We start from the raw sequence: 23047 nt of genomic DNA, 5'->3' as shown, positions 1-23047 counted from the left end.
TGGCTCCTGTGACCACACTAAGTTTACTTATTTCTTCTGGAAGCTTTTTTGTAAAGTTTTTAGAATTTTTAACATCTACAATCATGTGGTCTGCAAAGAAGACAGTTTCTCTTCTCCCTTTCCAATCTGCATGCCTCATGTTTCCTTTTCTTGCCTTATTGCACTGTCTAGGATCACCACACAATGTTGAATAGGCTTTTGGTAGCAGATGTCCTTGCCTTGTCCCTGATCCCAGGGGGAGAGATTTCAACATACAGATTTTATACCAATGCCTTTTATCAGATGGAGGGAATTCCCTTTGACTCCTCGTTTACTGAGATTTATGCATATTTTAAGTTGAAAACTCTTACAAAGTGGCCTGTAATGTTAATTTTGTAAATGTAGGCACAGAACAAATAGTGGAAAATAAATACGTCAAAATGTTCAGCTGATAATTTATTTGGCTTCATGAATAGAAACCATCACCAGGATCATGGTTTAAACAAGGAAGGGATTATGGTTCATTTTTATGTTCCTCTTTATACTGTTCAATAGCTTTCCACATTTCTACGATGGGCGTGTATTGCTTTTATTTCAAATCAATGGAATAATAAATGTCAATTAGTGTTCCACAGGAAACAACATTATGATTAAATAATTGTCCTCCCCCAATGTCCACCTAAAACTAAACCCACAGGACTGTCACAGATCTTATCACCTTTGTCTAGCCGGGGGTCAATTTTTTTTTTTTTTACAGATTTTATTTATTTGGCAGAGAGAGACACAGCGAGAGAGGGAACACAAGCAGGGGATGCAGGGGAGGGAGAAGCAGGCTTCCCATTCAGCAGAGAGCCTGACACAGGGCTCGATCCCAGGACCCCAGGATCATGACCCGAGCTGAAGGCAGACACTTAACGACTGAGCCACCCAGGCACCCCCTCTGTAATTTTTTACTTCATAAAACAAAATGGCATTTCCACTTCCCAGGGACACAACATCTCCAGAGTCTGATGCTTGGAGGGGGCCACCCCACCCCACTCATTCTCACAGGGGCCCCCTTGGTAAGGCCCGAGTCCAGCTCACCCCTGCCCTTCCAGACTGAAATGTGGACCAAAGGCAAACGTGTCTGCTGGCTCACTGGTTTTCCAACACTGACACTGGCTGGAATCTGCCGTGAAATTCTCACTGGAGGAGACAGCTTTAGAAACAGATGAAAATTAGTTCTTGGACGTGGTGTCACCCCGTATTAAATGTCACAAAGCAAACAATGTGATAAGCAAAGTTAAGAGGAATACTTCCCTTTCCAAATGAAAGCCAGCATCTGGCCAGGCAAGGCCCACACACCTGCCCAAACGTTCCTCGCACAGCCCAGATGGAAGAGCTTTCAGAGCCCGGCTGCGGAGGGGTCCCGGTGCTGTTTTGTTGGTTCTAGGTTGCAGTGCTGAAATTATGTTTTTCAATTATGTGATCCAAGGAAAAGAAGATTGCACTGGGTCACTCTGACCTTTGGAGGAATCTGTTACGTTACTTCCCCCAGGACCAGAAGGCACTTTTCAATTACTAGAGCCAAGCAAATCTCCAGTACACTCTCACCATGACTCAGAACCAGCCACATGGACACGAAATGAGCACATAACCCTTCAAAACTGCTCAGCTCCCCTGAAGGAGGCACCACGAACTGGTGACAGAACTCAGAACGGGCCCCACAGTCATCGCGTCTGAGCTACATTCCCAGCCCCACTGGGTTCCTTGGGCCCACACTCCGCGGGTTGACGACGTGGAGTTCCAAAACCCGCCCTCCCTGGAGATTCCACGCGGCCGGGCTCAGTCGGTGCCCCAGAGAGCGGCGGAGTACAAGAGCGGACGGGGCGCCCGCCCTCACTACTAGACGGTTCCTCCACAAGCATCCAGCCAGGATACTGCCCACATGAAAGTGGGCAGGCCCTTCCCTTCACCACTTAGCCTATCCCCGCCCAGGCCAGCCCGCTGTCCCACTCACCCCTGTGGCTTCCCATGTACCAGCCCCAACCCACCCCTTCCCTGGGGCTCCAGGGCACACTCATTCCGTGTGATGGCCTGGTGGGGAAGGGACCCTACAATCAGCAGGACCTGGTATCACCCTCTATTCGGCCGGCCACAGCAGAAACTCAGCAAACACACAGACCACCAGAGACAGGAAGGGGAGCAAAGGGGACACAGAGAGCATCTACTGATGGTCCATTTGGTCCCGGAAGATTCCCTTACATCTTCTGATTAGATGGGAGAAGACATCCCACGGGTGCACATGAGTCCTAAGTGTTGTTAATGACCCACCTCTGAGGACAACGCCGTGGGGCAGGGAGTGCTGCTCTGTCCTCCAGACGAGGAAACCCAAACCCTAAAGGCCGAGGCAGCCCAGCCAGGTCCGGACCTTATATGACAGCATCCCACTGCCCACAACGAGCACAAGGGCGGGGGCAGTGACGGCCTCAAGGCAGGCGGGCGGGCAGCCCCACTCTATCACAGGGGCCCCCCCCCCCGGGGTCGGTCCCCAGGGACTCCGCGCTGGGGCACAGTAGGCCCAGCAACAAGTACCGGCTGTTAGCTGGAATGACAGCTGCAGTAAAAGGACTTGAAAACATTCCTGTGTTCTAATGCCGTGAGTCAGCGTCTCGGAATCCACCCCAAGGAAATAATGAGAGGCAGAAAGGATTTACCAGAAAGATGTTCATCCAGGTGTTATTTATAACAGCAAATGATTGGAAACAAGCCAAGTTCAACGCGCGGGGAGCAGAGAGGTCAACTCCAGCGCCAGCGTACCGTGAATGACCGGTGCCCATGGGGCTGTTTACAGTTGGCGACGGCGGGGGGAGTGTCTGTGACCAAGGCAGGTGCACCACTGTTCCTAACCGAGCTCGGCCAGGGTAAGGGGAAAGCGTGAGGACTGAATGAACGCTACTGAATGCTTGTGTCCACCCCCCGACCAAGACACAGAGAGAAGGCGCGGGCTAAGGCCCAGAAGAAGCGTGCTCCCCCAGCCATGCTGGCTCTTGACCTTGGACTTCCCAGCCTCCAGCACCACGAGAAATAAACTTCTGTGGGTTTTAAGCCATCCAGTCTGGGGTATTCTGTTATAGCCGTCCAAACGAAGAGAATGGAAAAGAAAAAGGCAGTTTTGTTTCTCCCAGATTTGCTGCAATAAGTATGCTTTATTTCGTAGTCAAGAAAATCTGACACGGGTATTTGGAGAATTAGCAGAATTTCTGAAGCTCTCACCAAACATCCTGAAACACAGACTCTACCCCTTGTCCCCTACACAGGGTTTCTCTGACAGGCTACGATCAGCTGCACAGATTCCCCATCCTTGTCCCACCTCTGCTGAGAACCCCTTGACCTCCCACGGCCCCAGCTAGTCCTGAGCCAGCGCCCCCCGCCTCAACTCCTGAGGCACGGTCAGCACCTTCTTATTATCCTGGCCACATGGAGGGCCGCCCCTGCAGCCGCAGGTGTCCCGCCTCTCAGTTCTAGATAACACACACAGCCCGGGAATCTAGCGGCGCCTGGTCCTTCGCTAAGTAAGCCCTCGGCCGCCGACACGAGTCAGCCTTTCCGCCCCCTCGAGGAGCGCCAGTGTGAGCGTGGAGGTCCGCAGCGTCCTGCCACCCTGATGCCACAGTAGAACGTGGTGGGGTGGAGGGAGCAGCCCCGTGCCCTGATGGAAGAACGGACGCCGGGGGCGGGTGGCTTCATGGTCTGGACTAGTGGGCGGGCGGGTGGATTTGTGGTCTGGGTGGACGGGTGGGTGGTGGAATGGGTTCGGGGTCTGGATGGACGAGGCAATGAGCAGGTGGGTGAACGGCCCGGAGGAGCAGGTGGACAGGTGGGGGGCGGGTACACCGGGCGGACGTTCAGAGAAACGGCTGGATAAAGAAGGCAGACGACCTTTGCCGACGCAAACGGAATCAAAGGCACCACAGCTTCATCTCTGGCCGCTCCCTCCCCGCCATTCTGCTCCCGTCACACCAGACCCCGAAATCAAAGACGGAGGTCAAACAGCATGAAGGGGCTGCACATCCCGTTCCCCTGTGGCTGGAGTCCTCCAGTCGCCCAGCCAGGGCTCCCAGTGACTCCTCACTCTCTGTCACCTCTGGAACGGCGTCCTCGGGCCCCCACGCTGGACCGGCGGCCCTCCTCTGTGCTCCTGCTGACGACCGACTGCACCACGTGAAAAGGGGGCAGGACCGCTGTGGCCCACAACGCGGCACGCCCCCACGGTTCCACCAAAGCGGCCGCCGCACGCTCCGGGACGGGCCGGTCCCCCCAGGACGTGGTGCTCAGGGGCAGGGAGCGCATCCGTGCTCGAGGGTTGGGCCTCTGGAGCCGTGAAGAGCCCACGTGTCTGCACCCCTGACACGCTCAGATGAGTGCGTAAACGGGGTAGGGGAGTCTCAGCTCCTCCCCGCCGTTCTGTGCTCCACCAGGACAGACCAACTCCCCTGGGGAATAACGGTGGCGAGGTTTGGGGGCCAAGACATACCTCCTAGCAGGGATCTTGTAGAAACAAGAAGGGCCCCAGGGAGTAAGCAGGGTTGTCTGCTTGTCCAGGGCCCAGGACTCTCCAGCATCATTTGACACCTGACTCACCAGGGGAGGGACCCCCAAAGCCTCACATCCAGGCTGGCCTTGCAGGGGGGTGAGCAGAGACTGAGCTGGCAAGGGAGACTCCGAGGACCCTTGTGACTTGCACTGGAGAGAGGGGCAAACCTCGCGACAGCAGGTGGCCCTGCGGCCTGACAGTCTTGGAGAGACGGCGCCCTACGCTGGCCGGGGAGGGCGGGGAGAAGACGGAGTCGGTGACCAGCCAGCCCGGGCAGTTATGGCAGCGTCGGAGGCCAAGGGCCACACCCACAGCGCACCACCGCGCCCTGAGCTCCAGCACCAACCGCGGAACGCTTCCGTGTCAGCGCGGTCATGTCCACGGCCTCTGGTTTTTCCTTCTGACCCCCGAGGGGCCCCCGATCTGCGTCTGTGGGGTGGTCTGGTGGCAGGTGCCACTCACAGCTTCAACACTGCCAGGGGGCAGTTCCGCCCCAGGGGGACATTAGAACCGGGGGAGGTGCCGCCCTCCCAGGAGAGCTGCGCGGTGGAAGCCGCGGGGAACCGGCTGAATCCCAGCCGCCCTCCCGGCTGCGCTTTTGGTGCTGGGCAATTCCTTCGTGTTTATCAAAGGAACACATGGTCAGCCCCTGCCCCAGAGGATCAGCACAGACAACATCTACGGACTTTGCCCCCGACTGGCTGTGCGACTCCAGTCTCAGTTTCCCCGCCTGCACACCGAGTGGATGGGGGTCGTGGAGGACAATTTCGGCTCTGTGCCGCCAGCCGCGCGAGCTCCTGCTGTCAGAACAGCACCGACCAGGACGTGCACAGTCGCCTGCCCAGTCCCTTCCTGAATAGCTCGTCTCTTCCCTCTTTCTTAACCACAGACTTTTTTCATTGACGAAGGCATGCCAGCCCAAAGCAGCTGCCTGCCAGCAGGGAGGCCCGAGGCTCCCGGAGCAGCCAGCCCACACCTCCCTGTCCGGCCTCTCCATCAGTGACACACCTGCCCCCTCGCAGCCGCCCCCAAGCTCCAACGAGCCGCCCCACGCCCACGGGCCGCCCCAGGCCGCCCACCCCAGCGAGCCCGAGTCCCAACGCTCCTGTGGGCGTCCTCACCACCTGTGCACACACAAGCCCAGATGGGTGGGTTTTTCCTCTTCCTAGAGAGGGGCGCACAGCACCGGAAGCTTTCTTCACCGCTTCCCTGCATTACGGTATCCGGGAGACCAGTCCCTTCCAGGAAACGCAAAGCCAAGAAAGCCCTTTCTCTTAGTGGCTGCAGAACGTTCTTCTCCGAGTGGCTCTGATGACGGGACCCGGTACTTCCGTGCTCCGCTTTTCCAGACGGTGCTGCCCGACCCCACAGGCGTCCACACACACACGTGTGCACGTAGTATTAGGGAAAATTCCAAGACCCGCTGGAGTGGCCGGGTCCCAGAGCACGTGCCTTTTAACGCTGGAATAGTTAGATACTGCCTCTGCCGGTCTTCGAGGGGTGACCCAGGAGAACCCCCACGTCCCCTCACAGCCTGGAAGCAACAGCGAGTGTTGTCAGCGTCCTCCTTCGCTCAGCTGGGAGGCTGGGGGCCCCCGGCTTTCCACCTGCATTCCTCTCCAGGCAGCCAGCATGCTCTCGTGCATTTAGAAACTCTCTGGATTTTGTTTCCTAAGAACTAAGCTCATCTTCTGTCCGGGGAGGGGGTAGGGGAGACGGGGCGAGGAGTGGGGGTAGTGTGGGTAGTTTCTGGCCTTTTCTTACTGAGTCACAGGAGTTTCAAATATTATAGCCCATCGATCCCTTCTCTGCACTCCATGGTCCTCTTCCCCGTTTTTATGCTGGTTGGTTGTTTTGGGTTTCCTTTTGGCCTGAGAAAAACTCTTGCCTTTTGCAGAATGAAACTTACTCTTCTAACTTCTGGGGTTTCTGGGAACGGCCTCCGCACCCCCAGATTGTAAAACCCAGTCTCCCACAAGGTCTGCCGGCCGCTCCGTGGTTTCGTTTGCAGAGATCCGGTCTCCGATCCATCTGGAACGCGTTCTGGTGCGGGAGGAAGGCAGGGCCCAGCCTCTCCTTCCCAGATGGTGTCTCTGCTCTCCCTGCCCATCTCAGTGACTAATCCTTTCTCTCCCGGCCAAGTGAATGCCGCCTTTATCAGGCCCTGAATTCCTCTGGGTGCTGTGCCTTAAAGCCCACAGAGAGCAAAGGCTGCTCAGCCCCCCTTCACCGCCCACATAGAGGGGAGGGTCTCTGCTGGCCCAGCCCCGCCCCCCACCCAGGAGCTACTCGGGACCGAGACCGGACACCCTGGTGTCTGGGATGGAAGCAGCTCGGGCAAAATCCAAGGCGTTCCCCCTTCAGGAATGCCCGGGCACTTAACGGTATCAAAAATGGAAATGACCCACGGTCCAATCAGAGGAGCCACTGCCCATGAATTGGGCTTTTTACAGCAGTCCTGTCGCGGAGCAGGGGGCTGTCCTTATAAAGCGAAGGGAGAGAGCCCAGATGAGCTGCGCTGGGACTCCACGGCCTCCCCCTTCGCGGACAGGACACTGGGTGTGGGACGAGGGGTGGGGCTGTAGGATGAGGCCCCCGCTGCGCCCTCATTTCCAGGCCAGCCCCCCTGTTCTTCCCTCCGTCCCTTGCTCTTCGTGCTTCAAACCAATAGAGTTTGCGTTTTGGAATTATGAGTGATTTTTATTGCCTTCTGCACTTTTTTGTGTTTTCCAAAACGACTCTAATGAAAAATCTATCCTTTTTCATTTAAAAAAAAAAATTACAGAAAGAAGAGGAGAGGGGGCAGACCTCCAAGGAGGGGCCGCACCCCTCCCCACCCATCCCGGCCTCTCCTCTGGGCATCTGCACAGGTCCCCTGGACACCCTGGGCCGCATGAACTCACCCAAAGTCCCGACTCCGGGCAAACGGGCAGCCTGGCCCCAACACGCCCTCGGAGCACCCGGGTGCAAACCCAGGAGGGCTGGGGAAGGCACTGCCCTCCCCCTCCTGGGGTGTCAGAACGGGGCAGCACAGGGGGGGCAAGCCGGGGTCACCGTGCACCGACCACAGGACCGGGAGCCCAGGCTGTGTGCCTTCCCAGGGGCGCAGCATCTGATTCTCAGGACACTGCAGTGCGTAGACTGTGGAGCTCTGTAAATGCTGAACTGCGTTCCAGGAAGGGCCCCCCGCCCCGTGGCAAAGCTGTGCACAGTCCCTCAACGTTGGGCACACAAGCCTCGCTCACAGCTCTGGAGCTCAGTGTCATGCTCGGACGCAGTTTGTGGCCCAGCAGAGATGTGATTAACGCCAGACCCAGGGCACCGTGTCTGAGCCAGAACGTTCCGTGAGAGCCCTCTCTCTCCCATCCATGTGGGCAGCTGCCACACGGCCCCCTCCTTAGAACGCTGGGACAGCTAAGGCTGGGAACAGGGCGCAAAAGGGACATGAAGGCCCTGGGGCCACAGGACAGGAGGTGGAGAGGGACCCCCGGGAGCACTGCCAGCCCGGCCTCTCCACCTTGGCACTCAGCCCCCGTCCCGAGGCCCGCAGCGGGGCTGTATCTCCCGGGGGCCTGGGCACACAGCACTGTGTGGGAGGGTGCTGAGAGGGAGCCGAGCCTGCACAGCTGGGCCCAGCTGGGCGGACACGGCAGCCGGAGGTTCCCCAGGCGCTGGGAAGTCACAGCGGGAGGAAGGGGCCGCAAGAGGGAGAGCGGGCATGAGTCGTCCAAGGAAAATGTACCTGGAGCCTGACATGCCCCAGAGATGGGCTGCCCAGAGCAGCATGCTGTCCCGGCCGTCCTGGGGAGCAGTCACTCCCTGGCTGTTTACTCTGCTGCACAAATCAGACCAGGAACTATTTTACTAAGGGGCTGGAAAAACACCAGACCGCCCCCCTTTGGAGGATTTTCGTTCTTATTTTCTTGCCAAGATATAGACCAGGCTTCAGTGTTTATGGAGGAAGGCTCAGCCCTGGAGCCCAGCGCCTTTGCTGGGGCTTAAGTTCAGCCCGGGGAGGGCTGGAGCAGGGGAGCCGAGAATGGCACACGGAGGAGCCGGCCCAGGCTCGCCCAGGGAGGTGGCTTAGGGCGTCGCGCCCGGGATCCAGGGCTCCGCGGGCGGGCGGGCGGGTGGGCGGGCAGGAGGCAAGACGCTTATGGCCACAGGAGCAAGCCCGTCACCCACCAGGAAGGCCTGCGCGACAGAAGCGGTCTGAGGTACGGGCCCAGAGGAGTCCTGATCTGGAGGAGGCAGGCAGAGCGGCTGGTATTTACGGAATTCCAAAGCAGGGCTGACGGGGTTTCCGGAAGTTATTTACCGGGAATTAAAGGAGTCTGAGATGGACAGACCTGGAAAGGGTCCTCTGGAGGGATGGCAGCGGGGGAGCCGGGCGGGAGCTGAGAAACCATCTAGAAGACAGAGAGGAGGGGTCGGCCGGGGCACTCAGAGCCGCGCTCGAATCTCAGGTCTGGTCCTTGCTGGCTGCGTCACCGGACGCATCCCCACAATGCCGCCCGCCGGGGTGGTTGGATATAAGCAATCCCGGCAGAAATGCCCGGCACACGGGAGGCTTCGGGGCACCGGGCAGCTCTGTGTGCTCCTGGGACAGTGCTCCCGGGACGGTGCTCCCGCCTGTGTGCTCACACACGCCTGCCGCAAACAGGTCATCTGCAGGGGGTCCCTCGAGAGACCTGGGATGCTCAGCCGCTGCGCAGATCAGTGTCCGTGGGGGGACGGTCCCGCAGAGCGCTGGGCCCACAGACTCCGGTCCAGAGTGCAGAAGCGTTCTTCCACACCTCCATGACCAAATTCCAAATCCTCCCCGTCCTCCCTCCCTGAGCCCCTACAGGGGAATCGCACCCCGAGTCCCCACCTCCGCCAGCCAGCGCGGAAGCCTGCTCCTTCCCCAGAATAGCCCAGGTCCCTCCACACCGGCCCACCCTCCTTTGGAAGACCAAACACGTCGGCCAACACCCTGAGGGTCTGTGAAGATCTCTCCTTCAGGGTCACAAGCATCTACGGACACCCCCCCCCACCGTGGGTACCGTGCGAGGCCACAGGGTCCAGAGACCACCCCCACCTGCTTCCCCCGCTCCACACTGAACCTCCTGAACTGTCAGTCTCAGCCTGTGAGGGTCGCAGCCCCAGCTCCGCTGCACACACAGAGACACTGAGGCACAGGGGAGCCAGGTCACACCAGGAGGTGCAGCACCGGCCACCCAAGCCCCACCTGGGTCTCCGCGTGTCTAGCAGGGGCTCTGGGTGAACCCGCCCCGTACTTGGTCTCGAGGTTTGGGTCTTCTGTGCCGTGGCCACGAGCGCGGGCCGTGCGGACTTCTGCCTCCAGACGTGGCCCCCCACCAGACCTGCCCGGGACCATAGACACGCCAGAAGCCCTCCTCCCTCGGTTTCAAATAAATTCAGATTCCCTGAACATCTCCAAGTCGAACCCGTCCGGCCCGCGCACACGGACGGCCGCGTCACCCAGGGAGCAAGTCGTCTGAGGGGCTGAAGGTTCTCTAGGACTCGGGACCCATCCGAGGAGGAAACCAAGGGCGAGAGGCTTCTGCTCCGGTCCTTGGCACGCCTGCGCGCTCTCCCTGGATTTTCGGATCCATCCTAGGCACCGTGCTAGGAAGATAAAGGTGGCTCGGACATCGGGCCCCGGGGCCCTGGTTCTCAGGGGCTTACTCCCCTTCACGGAAACGCTGATGGTTTAAAGATGTGGGTCGGGTCCCGGCCCAGCTTCCCCCGCAGCTCAGCCACACCAGCTCAACTCTAAGGACATCGGAGGGGCTGCCCCAGCCCCCACACGGCCCTCGGAGGGGAGAACCGCTCAAGGCGACCACTCCCTTATCTTTACACCCTGCGGCCGGCGGGCAGGGATCCCCACGCGTCCTTCCTCGTGTGTCCGCTGGTACGAAACAGGCAAGGCCCACCTGGCTGGGCTCCGCTCCCCGCTCTTTCCTTCCCGCTGAAATGGAAAACGGACTCAGACCAGGCGGTTCACCTTCCTACAAACTCTCTCCCCACGGCCCAGCACAGGCCCGAGACCGGCCCCCGCAGGGCTCCTCTAGATGGGGCAGAGAGGTCACGCGTGGTGGCCAGCGCGGTTCACCAGCCTCCCCTCGCCAGCCCCCCGCTGCGGGGATGAAGGCCCCGGAGAAGAAGGAGGGGGCCAAGCCCCCCCCGACCCCCCGCCGTGAGGTCTGCTCTCTGACCTCTAGCTCCGCACACCGGGGCCTGTTCCCAAGAGGCTGCACGGAATCAGATTCCCCGTGGCTGAGACCCGATATTCTAGAGGCTGTGACCTGCCGCTCACTAGTGCCGAGGCTTCTGCGGGCCTCGGGCTTCAGCACGTGGAATGAAGGGGCCCTTCACCTTGGAAGGTGTCACTCTGTCAAAACGGTGCAAAAAGGGAAAAAAGCCGTAGAGAATCTCACTCTTTACCTTCAGAGAAACTTCTCAATCAAGCGTACCTCCCTCCTGCTCTGCCTACGTCCGTTCACCAGGAGACGCCCGTGGGGTGCTGAAAACGCTCCCTGAGCCCAGAGCCTGAGGCCCCCCAGCTGAGCTGTGGCCCACCAGAATGGTGGGCAGGCCCGAGAACGGACAGGAGAGTCCAGCCAAAGGGACGGTCCCCACGTCCCCAGCCCTCTTATGGGGACATGCGCCTTCCAGCCCAGGACGGCAGCCTCCCAGGGCCAGGTACCGTCTACAATCGGCCAGGCCCGGGAAGGGGAGGTGGGCACCTGTCCACACGGACGGGACAGGCTGCTGCAGGGAGGGCAAGGATGGGCTGATTTGGAGCTTGGGGGCCCACCAGTGCGGCCCTGGCCTACAGTGCCCCCAGCATGCTCCTCTCCGCCGGTGGGCCCTGGTGGCATGGACACAACGGGAAGCCGTGAAGTAAGGAAAACGGGGAGAGTCTGCAAGTTGAAGCAGCGTTCACTATATCCTGGCGAGCAAGAAGCGTTAAGAAGCTGGAAACCCTGTGGTTCATGGCGACCAGGTGAAAACCAGCAGCGCTGGAGTCTGGGTTCCAGCACCTTCCACCGCGGGTGCCGTCCGCCACCAGAGGGACCTGGCAAACAGTGGCCACAAACCCTCCTGGAACAGAAGGAACCCCAGGACAGACCTGAGACCTCCAGGCTACAAGTCCCAGGACGCATCTGAGAGGTTCACACACCATCCCCCCGATGGTAGAGATCCAAGACCATGGGCTTCCCCTCCCAGAGGCAGGACAGTGGGTAGCAAAGCCCGCCCCAGGGGCCTGGCCCCCCAACTTCTCAACAGACTTCATCCCCAGGAACCCCCAAGCCCTTCAGTTCTGATTCACCAGCAAAACCACCCGGAAGCCACAGGCCAGAGGCTTACTGAGCCCCAGAAAGACCTCCAGTTCCTTCCCCAGGAGCCCGGGCCTGTCTGCTGTCGGGCCTCGCGCCCCCACACCCCAACAAAGTAGCTCCTCCGTGTTCGGTGCAGAACCTCGGACGGCAGCCCCCAGGGAGTATTACCTGTCAAATGCACCGACCTCTCCTGGGTTCGCCCCCATCACCAGCTGGACCCTCTGCACTAACTGGCCAGCCACCCGTCAAGTCCAGCAGAGCCCTGAACCCGCACACAGAAGCCTTATCCCCACCGTCCCCTTGACGGTTCCTGCCTCCCCGAGCTCTGCCAGTACTAACCACCAGCTCAAAAGAACCGCAGGGTTATACGGTGCTTTCATGACCTGCTAGTAACTGCACTGACGACCTTGACCACAGCCATTACCGTTATTCGCATGACTCTGTCTGCCCTGCTGCCCTGAACACAGGGTCCAGGACAGCACGCCACAGGCTCTGCATCCACACACAGGCCACGCGCGCGAATCCGCAAATCCCCCCGGCCGCCCTTCTGTGTGCTGCCGTTGCCTCTCATCTGGAGGTAAGCTAACTCAGATCAGAGAGGTCCAGTGAGGCACTGGAGGTCCCACAGCCAGGCCCACACCCTGCTCTCTTGGCCTCCGAAGCTGCTGTCCTCGTCCTGCGTGCTGACTCATCGGGCTTCCCACCCTCTTCTCCTGAACTTTCATTTCAAAACTCAAAGGAGCGGTGGACGGCAGGAGGGCCGGGGGCTGGCCCCACACAGGGAGAGGGAGCCCCGGAGGAGATCCAGGCCCGGGCTCCATCTTCTGCTCTCGTCCTGAGGGATCCCCGGCTGAGTCCGCTCACAGGCCCCCAAACAGGAAAGCAGACCTGCTCCCCCGCCCCCCCAGCTCCCAGTCAAGCCCAGAAACCACCAAGTTGCCAGGCCGGGGCCCCAGACTCGGGGAGCTGCAGCCCTTTGCAAACTGCCAGCAAAGCTGCTGTCTCAGGACCAGGACATCCCTGGGGGTGGGGCGATGGTGGGGGGAGGCCTGCTCCAGCTGAAGCCACTGCCAGGCCTCCCGTGTCCCCGCAGTCCTCAGCCCCAGCTTCTGGGCTGAGCCACGCCTGGCCATACCCTGTCCTCTGCTCTTTGGCCCCAGCAGCCTGAGAACCCCCGGGGAAACAGAGTCGCACATGCAGAGGGCACCCAGTGTCCTGTCTTGGGAGTGTCCCACTCAGGGCCCGGAGCAGGTGGAGAGCCCAGAGCCTGCCCCATGGGCCTGGCCCACATTGTCCTTGGGCCTAAAGAGGACACCGAAGGGTGCTGCCTTCTCTCCAGTGGCACCTTAGCAAGTCCCAAGGGGCTCAGCTCTGAGGCCTGAATGAGCTGCCCCCCATCTACCCACATGGAGGCCCCAGACTCGTGTCCTGCACTGAACACACCGCAGTGGTGACCATGAGAAGCAGCGCTGGGATGGTCCTCAGGCAGTTCCTGGGCCAATTCCTCCCGTCCTTCCAGCAGGCTTCGGAGACAGGCACTGCTCCTGTGCCCATTTCACAGATGGGAAAACTGGGACACAAAGAGGGGCTCCTCAGCGGGAAGCCTGGGCCCTCGGCATAGGCAAGATGCAGGCGCCTGCCCTTCCAGCTCCCAGGGGAGCGAGGAGCCCCCTACGTGCAACGCTATGGTCCTCTGGCCCAGGACACCAGCTCTGAGCCCATCTCCATGTCCCTCAGGTTCCGCCCAGACACGGCACAGAGAGGGAAGGACTCACACTGAGTGCGCTGGGCAGAGTTGTAGCTGAGTGTGATGGGACATCGGGGGTCAGTGGCACAGTCCGTGGGGTGCAGAGGAGTGGGGGGGGGCTGGATGGCATGAGGTTAGCCGTGGGCAAACACTGGTCGACCCCACGTGGATTGTGGCGAGCTGCTGTGCTACCTTCAGAATTTGCCCTGATCACTGCTTCTTGAAGGTGGGACCACGCCAAGAAAGCAGGGCAGGCGTGGGAGTGGGGAGCCCCGGCCTCCTCCTCTTCCCTCCTGGCCCTTCTCCCCTCGTAGGTGTCCCCCCACACACACACACACCACGGATCCTGAAGCCTGCAACTTACCTAATCAGGGAGAAAGGGTGACCCTGAGAGGACTCCGGCCTCCCCGCCAGTCCCTCCCTCCCCCACTCTGGGCTGACTCCAGCTCCTCCCTGGAGCTCGCTGCTCATGGCCCCCCCCATGCTAGCCCCACCACCCTGGGTGTCCAAGAGGCCCTGCGTGGGTTCCCCAAGTTCAGTGAAATGTAGCCACTGTCCAAGGAGGACTTGCTGCCCTAAAGGGCCCTTATCTAAACTAAGACTCGGAATAACTGAGTAATTCCCTGGAAAATAACCCCATTCGGAAACACTGTTCCTGAGCTTCCAGCCTAGAAAGGCCTCTCACTCCTGCCCTCTGGGGCGAGCATTTTTAGTCTAAGAGGACCTGGAAGCTGGGGTCCCTTCCTCTTCTGCATAAAAGCAGCAGGAACACCCCTGCTATCTCCTCTGAAGGGAAGCAGCGTCTCTGCGGGGCGTCTCTGGCACCAGAGACCACCTCCTCCACCTCCTTCCCCCGGAGCAAGCTGGGGCCCCCCCAGCACCGCACACTGTCTCCAGGGAACACAGGACAGGAAAGAGGTCCCAGTCACTTCTCCCCACAGACCCGGAACACAAGCAAGGCCCAAACAGGGCTCAGGCTTCCCGCAACCAAAGGGAGCTCCGGGGATGAGAGGGGGCCGTTCCTCGTCCCCATCTCCCTGCATGCCCCCTGCAGATGTCCGGACTCCCGGCTCTCCTGGCACCTGCTCCAGGAACCCATCCAGGTGGGCCAGGGCGCCAGGGGCCCACTGGGTGCACAGCTGCCGGGCTGTCCTCCGAAAGAAGGCCTTGACATTCAGCGAGGCATCCTATGGCGGGACCTGACCAGCCCAGTGTCAGATGAAAGAGACAGCGAGGCCAAGGCTCCCAGACCGCCCACCCTGCGCAGGACACCACCTCGTTCTCCCGCACAAAGACAGGAAGGAAAGCCCCAAGCTGCCAAGGCCTCCCCCCCGGGGGGTGGAGAACGGCAACCCGCACCGGCATCTGCGCCGGTCCCACACCCGGTCCCACGCCCCGTCCCACTCCGGGTCCCACTCCCGCTCCCGGTCCCGCTCCCGGTCCCGCTCCAGGTCCCACTCCGGGTCCCACTCGCCGTCCCACTCCCCGTCCCACTCCGGGTCCCACTCCGGGTCCCGCTCCGGGTCCCGCTCCGGGTCCCACTCCGGGTCCCACTCCCCGTCCCACTCCCGGTCCCACTCCGGGTCCCACTCGCCGTCCCACTCCCGGTCCCGCTCCGGGTCCCGCTCCGGGTCCCACTCCCGGTCCCACTCCCGGTCCCACTCCGGGTCCCACTCCGGGTCCCACTCGCCGTCCCACTCCCCGTCCCACTCCGGGTCCCACTCCGGGTCCCGCTCCGGGTCCCGCTCCGGGTCCCACTCCGGGTCCCACTCCCCGTCCCACTCCCGGTCCCACTCCGGGTCCCACTCGCCGTCCCACTCCCGGTCCCACTCCGGGTCCCGCTCCGGGTCCCACTCCCGGTCCCACTCCCGGTCCCACTCCCGGTCCCACTCCGGGTCCCACTCCGGGTCCACACCCGCAGGAGCGCGCTTCTCGCTGGGGGGCGGGGGACCGGCCGTCTGCGAAGCCTCCACGTGCGCCTCTGCGGGGTGGGACCAGCGCGCCCAGCGCAGGCTGGGGGGAGCCCCGCCGGCGTCTCACTCAAGAGGACCGGGAACCAGAGGAAGGACGCAGCTGGGAAAGCGCCCTCCGTCCTCCAAGCAGCGCCTCGCTTCAAACTCGCCCAGGGCAGGCCTCTAGCGACCTCAGGGCCGGACAAAACGGGCTGGACTCTGATTGGCCAGCGCGCCACAGGGCTGATAGGGGCCTCCCCTCTGATTGGCCAGTGCTCCCTCCCCCGCCCCCGTGGAAGGGGGCGCTCCTTCTGATTGGCCAGCGCTCCTCGAGGCTCGAAGGTGCCTCCCCTCTGATTGGCCAGTGGCAGCCCCACCTGCAGCCCCACCTGCAGTAACTGCGCCGCATGCTGCGCTTCGCCGGGACAGTCCCCGGGGCGGTGCTAGTCCGGTCCCCCGCTGCCCCGGAAGCTCCCAGACGGCCGGACGCTCACCTGCTGCTCGCGCGCGCACCCGCCGCCGGGGCCGGCACAGATCGGAGCCGCGCGGGGGGCCCCAGCCGTCGGGCGCGGGGCCCAGCCTCTCCGCGGCCCCCTCGGACCCTCCACTGGGGGGAACGGCGGCCAGAGCTGCTCGCGGCCGTCCTCGGCCCCCCTGCGCCGAGCGGAAGACGACCGCGGCCGCCCTGCGGGGCCGTAAAGCGCGCGCTGTCCCCGTGTCTGTCCGCGTGGGACCGCGGCTCTCCCGCGCTCCGGCCCCGCATCCACACAGCTTGCGGCCGTCGGCGATCAGAGCTCACTGCGGCCCGGCGGCCCCGGCGCTGGCCCCGAGGACCAGCCACCCCAGCAGGTGCTGGAAGCCAAGGACCCTGGCGCGGGCGCTCGGAGACGTCGCAGCGCCCCGCGGCTCTGGGCCATGGCAGTTTGGGGAAACTGAGTCAGACTGGGCTTCCGCTTCTTGGGCCTGAGGCACCAGGAACGGCGACACTCACGTCTCATGGGGGTGCCACGGAGGCTGGGCTCTGCCAGAAAACGCGGGGTGAGTCAAAGCTGACGGCGGTACCTCAGACCGAGTGACCCCATGACCCGCACCACACGGCTACACACCCCGCACGGCCGGCCGAGCATTCCTTCGTCCCAGGAACGGCCCTCCAGCCACAGGGGACAGCGCCAGCACCGAGCAGCATCTGAGCCGGCAGAGCCCCCACCTGCGCGCCCCCCAGTGTGAACACGTCCAGGGCACCTGCCCTCACTCGTGGTCCCGTCACGGAGGCGGAAGAGCCGAGTCCCACGGGGCGGGGGGGGGGGGGGGGAGATGTGGGCAGGTCCGGTCCCATCTCTGGACTCAACTCCTCCGTGCAGAGTGGGGGTGACCGCGAGGAAGGGGAGCTTCCTCCGCCCCTTGGCCTCAGCACCACGGATGTCCCGGCGAGCAGTCTAATAAACAGGGCACATTTCCTGTGTCACCACTTTTTCTGTTTCCCCCATGCAGGAGGCGCTAGTGTGACCGTCCACGGGAGAGAGAGGGACCCGGTCACGCAGCCAGCCGGCAAGCAGGACCCCACAGCCACTGCCTGGGGCGGCCTCGGGGTCTGGGAAGGACGCACAGTGGTAACTGGGCCCGCTCCGTGCTCTGCACATGCTACGTGCCGAACCCCCACAAAGAGCCCTGCAGGACTTAGGACTGTCACCCTCTTCTTAAAAGTAGGGAAACTGAGGCACGGGGGTGCTAAACGCACAGTTGGTAGGAGTGGAGCTGGGGTGTGGCCGGCCTGAGCATCACCCACACAGGGTTCCCCATGCTGTGCCCCCGCCCTGCAGGTCTGCCCGCGATTAGAGACAAAGCCAGCTCCGCCTTCAGGATCTCAGGATCCCTGGAGCCACGCCGGGCCAGAGATCTTAAGAGGGACATTTGGCAGAGTGCAGACCCCGGAGTGCCTTCTGCGGGGGGACCCACGTACGCGAGGAGAGGACCTGCGGCATCTCATCGCCGCCCTCCTGCGAGGAAAAGCCCCTCATCAGAGGATGGGGCCCGGCAGGACCTTGCGGGACCCCCACCTCGTGGCTCCCCAGCAGGCTCCGCGGCCATGGTTCATCTCCGAGTCTCCCATCTGGCGGGGCTGGGGGGGGGGCACCCATGGTAGGGAGTCAGTGTCACCTTGCCCCAGGCTGCCCAAACACAGAAGGTCCTCGGGAGACCACGAGACAGGCACACGCAGAGACAGGACACACAGACATGTGGACCCACACAAATCGGCAGCATGAGCACGTGCCCAACACATACACTCAGAAACATGCACATGTGCCCAAGGGGCTTGTCAAGCGTGTCCCAGGCGACTCGTGCAAATGACCCAGGAGGCGACGTGGAGCCGATGAGGGGCGCACACTGACCCAGCCTGGGGGGGGGACAGAAGCCTCCAGGAATGGGGCCTCCTTGGACAGCCACACCTCCCTCTGCCGAGCTACTTCTGGGTTGGGGGGTGGGGGTCACAGTGTGCTTGCTTGCTCGGTTCCTCGTGCAGAAATGCCACCCAAACAGCAGCCATGGCGTGTCCTCCCTTACGCGGGGCTCACGCGACAGCGGGCAGTCCTCACGGCTACCCCTCAAAGCAACTGGGCCCATTTTCCAGATAGGAAAGATGAGGCAGAGTGACTGGCCCAGACCAGCCACCCTGAGCGGGTCTCAGAGGCGAAACCCCGCAACTGTCCATGCCGCCCCTGGGGTTCAGCCATCAGATACCCCCTCCCACACCTAACTGCCTGTCCCCCAGCACAAGAACCCAAAGTCATGGCCAGAAGCCACCCCTCACGGCAGCGGAGGCCGTCAGTTTGTCTGCAGAACTCACCCAACCACTCAGGGCACCGGTCTCGCATGCAGGCGCAGAGAGGGTTAAGGAAGCTCCCAGGTCTCCGTCCATGCCCCCCACCCCGCAGAGACCCCTCTTTCTCACTGCAGCCTCTTCTGAAGCACAGCCCTCCCAGGACAAGCGGAGCTGGGGGCGCTCTGCCAACCGAGTTAATGAGGGGCTTTCCAGCCAAGGGAAGCAGCCCCAGAGAACAGGAACACCAGAGCAGAGTTTGGAATGTCCTGCCGAGAAGGAGGGGGGGACAAGAGTAAAGCCAGAGGTGGGGGAGGGCACCTGCTGAGGAAGGGGAAGAAGAGGGCGGGAAAGACCAAGTTTGGCATCACCTCCTCCAGGAAGCTTCCCCAGATCTCCCCAGTGGGGCCAGCCCTCCCAGACGATGTAAGGTGACACGTGACACTTGGCACAAAAATGAAGAGTGGAACAAAGCCCTGTGCCCCCGCCCAGAAGACTTAAGAGCTCCAGCAGTGAGGAACTCCGCCCCCTTCACCTCTGTCCTCCCATAGCCCTCTGGGTCGGCCTGCGGGGAGGGCCCTCAGTGTCCAGCCAGGTCTTTAGGATGCGTGAAGGGCCAGTTAAAGCGAAGGACCAGGACCGGGAGAGTGGAGACTGCAACCCATCTGGTCCCTCTGGAAGGCATTCCAGTGAAAAAGAAAGGAGGGGGAAGGGGGGAGGAAGGAGAGGAAGGGAAGGGGGGGGTAGGTGGAGGGGGGAGGGAGCGAGGGAGGGAGGGAGGAAGATAGGAAGGAAGGGGTAGAGGGAGGGAGGAAGGAAGGAAGGAAGGAGTGGAGGGATCGGGGAGCAAAAGCAACACGGCCCTCACCCTGGGGCCACAGGGGGCAGGACCTCCCCACACTGCTCGGGACACCAGGCCTCCCCCAGGGAGAGCTGATAAATGGAGGTGAAGAGGTGCCCCCCACCGTCCCCCTCCAAGTCTGAAGCACTGAGGCGTGGCCATGTCAGAAGTATTGGCCAGACAGACCCAGAATCTGGGGTCCCTCATCCTGCAGGCCTGTGTGAGGGTCCAGTGAGATGACATGGCCAGGCAGGGGTCAGCACATCCATGACCAAGGTGACCAGGGCCCAGGGGCTCCAGGGGCAGGGACCCTGCTTTGCTCCTTCGATGCGGCCCGCAGGCTCCAGTGCGGGCTCAGCCAGCGTGCCTCAGGGGTGTTGGTGACTCATCCCTGACTCTCGGGGCTCACCGCTAGTCTGGCCTCTGCTGTCCTGTTATTAAGTGGGGGGCAGGGGGCAGTGGGCATCTGCTCCCCGCCCCCCTCGGCTCCACCCAAGCCGTGTCTGAGATCCAGGGAGGAGGCAGGGCCAGAGGGCCAGAAGGCAGGGGCGGGGCGGGCAGGCATCAGCTGTGCTGGGCTAAGGGCGTGGCCGCGGTGGCCGTCCAGAAATATCTGAAGGGTGGGGTAACGGGGCAGGCTCTGGCCAGCACCCCAGAAAGGGCCCTGGAGCAACATCACAGGAGAAGGCCCTCTGGGCTCCTGCCTGCGGCCCTGCCGGGTGGTCACTGTGCTGGGCTGGGCAGTGACCACAGCCGCAGCCCCTCCTGTCACTGAAATCTGGACCCCGATGAGGGCAAGGAGGACTCCGGAGCTCCTCCCACTGCCTGTTCTCCTCTGGGGAGGCAGGCTAGGGGGAAGGATGGAAAAGGGTGTCTCTCCAGCCAACTTGATTGAGTCAGAGGGAATTTAACCATTTCGCATCTGTCAAGCCCCGCAAAATTTGGACAACCCTGCCCACAAAATTACTGCAAGAAGTCGTCACGTGACCAGAGCCGCCCAATGCCGGGCTGAGGAGATGACCTCAATTTCCAAATATTGGGGTCATGTTTCATTTCACATACTCTCCCTCGCGCCTTACAACGTTAACCGGCCCCAAATGCAATCTTACTTTTCATTCCTTCACACACTTGGCCAAGGAGAAGGTAGGAAAAAAGAGCCATGTTCAGGGAAAACTCGGAAAACATCTGGCGAGTCCCAAAATGGAGAGAAGAACAGGCTCCCGCCTCCCACATCTGGGGTGCCCTGGCCACCCACAAGGGACCCCCGCGCTGCCCTGCCCCGGGGACTTCAAAACCCATCCCACCCTGGGAAGTGGGGACAGGTCAGGAACCTGCTCAGAAAAGTGACTTCTTCACATGCTTTCAAAGTGCCGTTCTGACCAAAGCCAACTGTGCAAGTTCTCGGCCCCTCTGCCATGCCTCTGTTTCCAAGGGGCCGCCCTCGCCCTTGGGGAGCAGAACACCGTTAACACCCGGGGCCCCCTGACCACATCCCCCAGTGCGCTGCAGGCCACTGTCCTGGAGACCACGACTGTCCTCCACCTTCAGCTGATCCCCAGAGTCAGCCCGGGATCTTGGGCAGGTTACTGGCATCCCAGGTTTAAGACAGCAGGTCCCCAGAGCTAGGCTCGGCACCCCGTGTCTCCCCCAGCCCCATGTTGGCGGGACACACTGACTCCTGCTCATAGCCTTTGGCCCACCACACGCTCAACATGCCAGGAAAAAGGGAGAGAGTATCTTAATTGGCCAGCGGAACATGGAAAGTGATTCTTCCCACATGGTTTCAAATTACAAAGCGGAGGAGAGAAGGGGGCGGCAGCAGAGCCCTCCCTCCCGCCAGCTGGGCCAGCTGAGCCCACTGCCCCACCCCTGTGCCCCTCACTTTTCCTGCCCTGGCACCAGCAGCCCCGAGCCTTGTCTCCCTGCCTATTAATGGGTACTGGGGCGGGGGCGGGGGGGTTCTGGGGCGGCTGATGTCCGAGGCTGTGTGAAGACCCATTGCACAGGTGATCACCAAGGTGATGTTTGGAATCCACTGTCCCATCGGGAGGCTGAGTGGGAGGGAGTAGGGAGCTGTAAGACTCCCCATGGGAGAGGGCTCCCTCCACGTGAGACCTCTGGCAGGAGGAGTGCCCCATCTGGGCACCATCTGAGCCACTCTTCCCGACCTTCACCATCACACGCACAAAAAAAGACCAACCTGCCTCCCAGGGGGTCAGGGGGTTTGGGGGGTGGGATTAGGAGCAGGGCTGGTCTACCAGCCTCCCCGCTCCCGGCAGAGGGGCACTTAGTGGCCAGGATGGCACGACTCAGAGAAGAGCAGAGACGGGGCCTCGCGTGTGCCTGGGCGAGAAGGGCAGGGCTTGGGGTCTCAAGCCTCTGGGATCCCCCCACCAGCGACCAGTGTCACCTCGCCGGGCAGCCCGGCCTGAATGGACGGGCTGTGACTCTAGGGGGCGACCCTTCCCCGTTTCCCGGAGAGGAAGTTGGGCAGCCGCGCGAGTGCTGCGGGAGAAGCTAAGTTTCGGGACAAAGTTTGCCGGCCTCGTGGACAGCCCCTCTGGCTGCTCCGACGCGGGGTCCTGCCCCGGCGCGCGCGACAGCCCCCTCGGCCGGCCCTTGGGCGCGCGGGGCACCGCGCTGGCGCGTCTCCGTCCCCCGCGCTCACGGCCGGCCTTCGGGGAGGCGGCCCGCGCCGTCCCGAGCCCGGGGACAGCGCCAGGGAGGCCGGCGGGGCCGCGATGACAGCCGCCCCCGCGCCTGGCCCTTACCTGCGCGGCTCGGAGGCGGCGCCCACAGCAGCAGCAGCAGCAGCAGCAGCAGCGGCGACGGCGGCGGGGACAGCAGCGGGGCGCCCGGGCGCGGCGGGCTGCGCGCTTTCCAGCGGGTGTGGACGTCCATGCCGGCGGGGCGCGGGTCGGGGCGCGCGGGGACACGCGGGGGCGCGGGGCACGGCCCGGGAGGGAGCGGACTCGGCGGGGACCGCGCGCTTCAGGAAGTCATGGGGAGCCGGCGCCCGCGTTCTCTTTGTGGCGGCGGCTTCGGGCCGGGGCCGGCTGGCGCGCTCGCCCGCGGGCGGGGGTCGACCTTGGCCCCGGGGCGGCCGGGACCCCACTCGGCTCGCAGCCCGCGCCTCCTCGCCTCCTCCGACTCCTTCTCGCCGCCTCCTCGCCGCCGCCGCCCCGCGACCCGCTCCCCTGGACGCTCCGCTCGAGCGAGGTCGTGCGCCAGCCGCGGGGACCGGGAGTGCCGACCTCGCCTTGGGCGCCGTGCGCTTTTCCCCCCTTCGCCTCCCTCCCTCGCGCCGGGAAGGCACCCGCCGAGGCTGTCGATCCCCCGCGCCCGCAGCAAATCAGAGCGCGAGGCCGCGCTCGGCCGGGCCGGCCCCCGCCTCCCACTGGGCGCCGCGGGCGCGGGGGTGGGGCCAGCGGGCGAGTCGCGGCAAGGAAGGGGCTGGCCCGGGGCCGACGCGGGCGCGGGGCGGGGGCGGCGCGGTCGGCCCGCGAGTGCGCGCGGACTCGCCCCGGGCCCACCCCCCCCCCCCCCGGGCCCCCGACCCCTCCCGCCCGGGTGCCCGCACCTGGCCCACCCCCAGGAGCTACACTGGCGGGACCCCGGGTTTGATCACTTTGGGTTAAAAAGAAAAAAAGTTGCAGCGCGGCCCAACTTTTTCTTTTACGTGGAGGAGTTCCGAGCTCGTCTTCTGGGCGGAGACTGAACGTCTAATCCTGCCAGATCGGGGCGCCCAAGACTGTGGCCATCTCGTCTACCCGCCCAGAGGACCC

General features: G+C 62.7%; 1 protein-coding gene across 2 annotated transcripts in view; it reads right to left on the bottom strand.

The window, feature by feature from the left end:
* Nucleotides 1-22534, bottom strand: part of COL5A1 (collagen type V alpha 1 chain) — a 142649-nt gene extending 120115 nt beyond the window's left edge. Inside the window, exon 1 of one of the 2 annotated variants that reach the window (XM_044264520.1) lies at nucleotides 22034-22534. In XM_044264520.1, coding sequence (XP_044120455.1) covers nucleotides 22034-22163 — 130 coding nt within the window. In that variant the 5' untranslated portion in view covers nucleotides 22164-22534. The remainder of the gene's footprint in view (nucleotides 1-22033) is intronic. The other variant, XM_044264519.1, reaches the window with a different exon arrangement.
* Between the last annotated feature and the right edge of the window lie 513 nt (nucleotides 22535-23047).

This window comes from Neovison vison, chromosome 9 (genome assembly GCF_020171115.1).
Source record: "Neovison vison isolate M4711 chromosome 9, ASM_NN_V1, whole genome shotgun sequence".
NCBI lineage: Eukaryota > Metazoa > Chordata > Mammalia > Carnivora > Mustelidae > Neogale > Neogale vison.
Note: the sequence above shows the minus strand (reverse complement) of the source record. Positions and strands in the feature narration are given on the sequence as shown.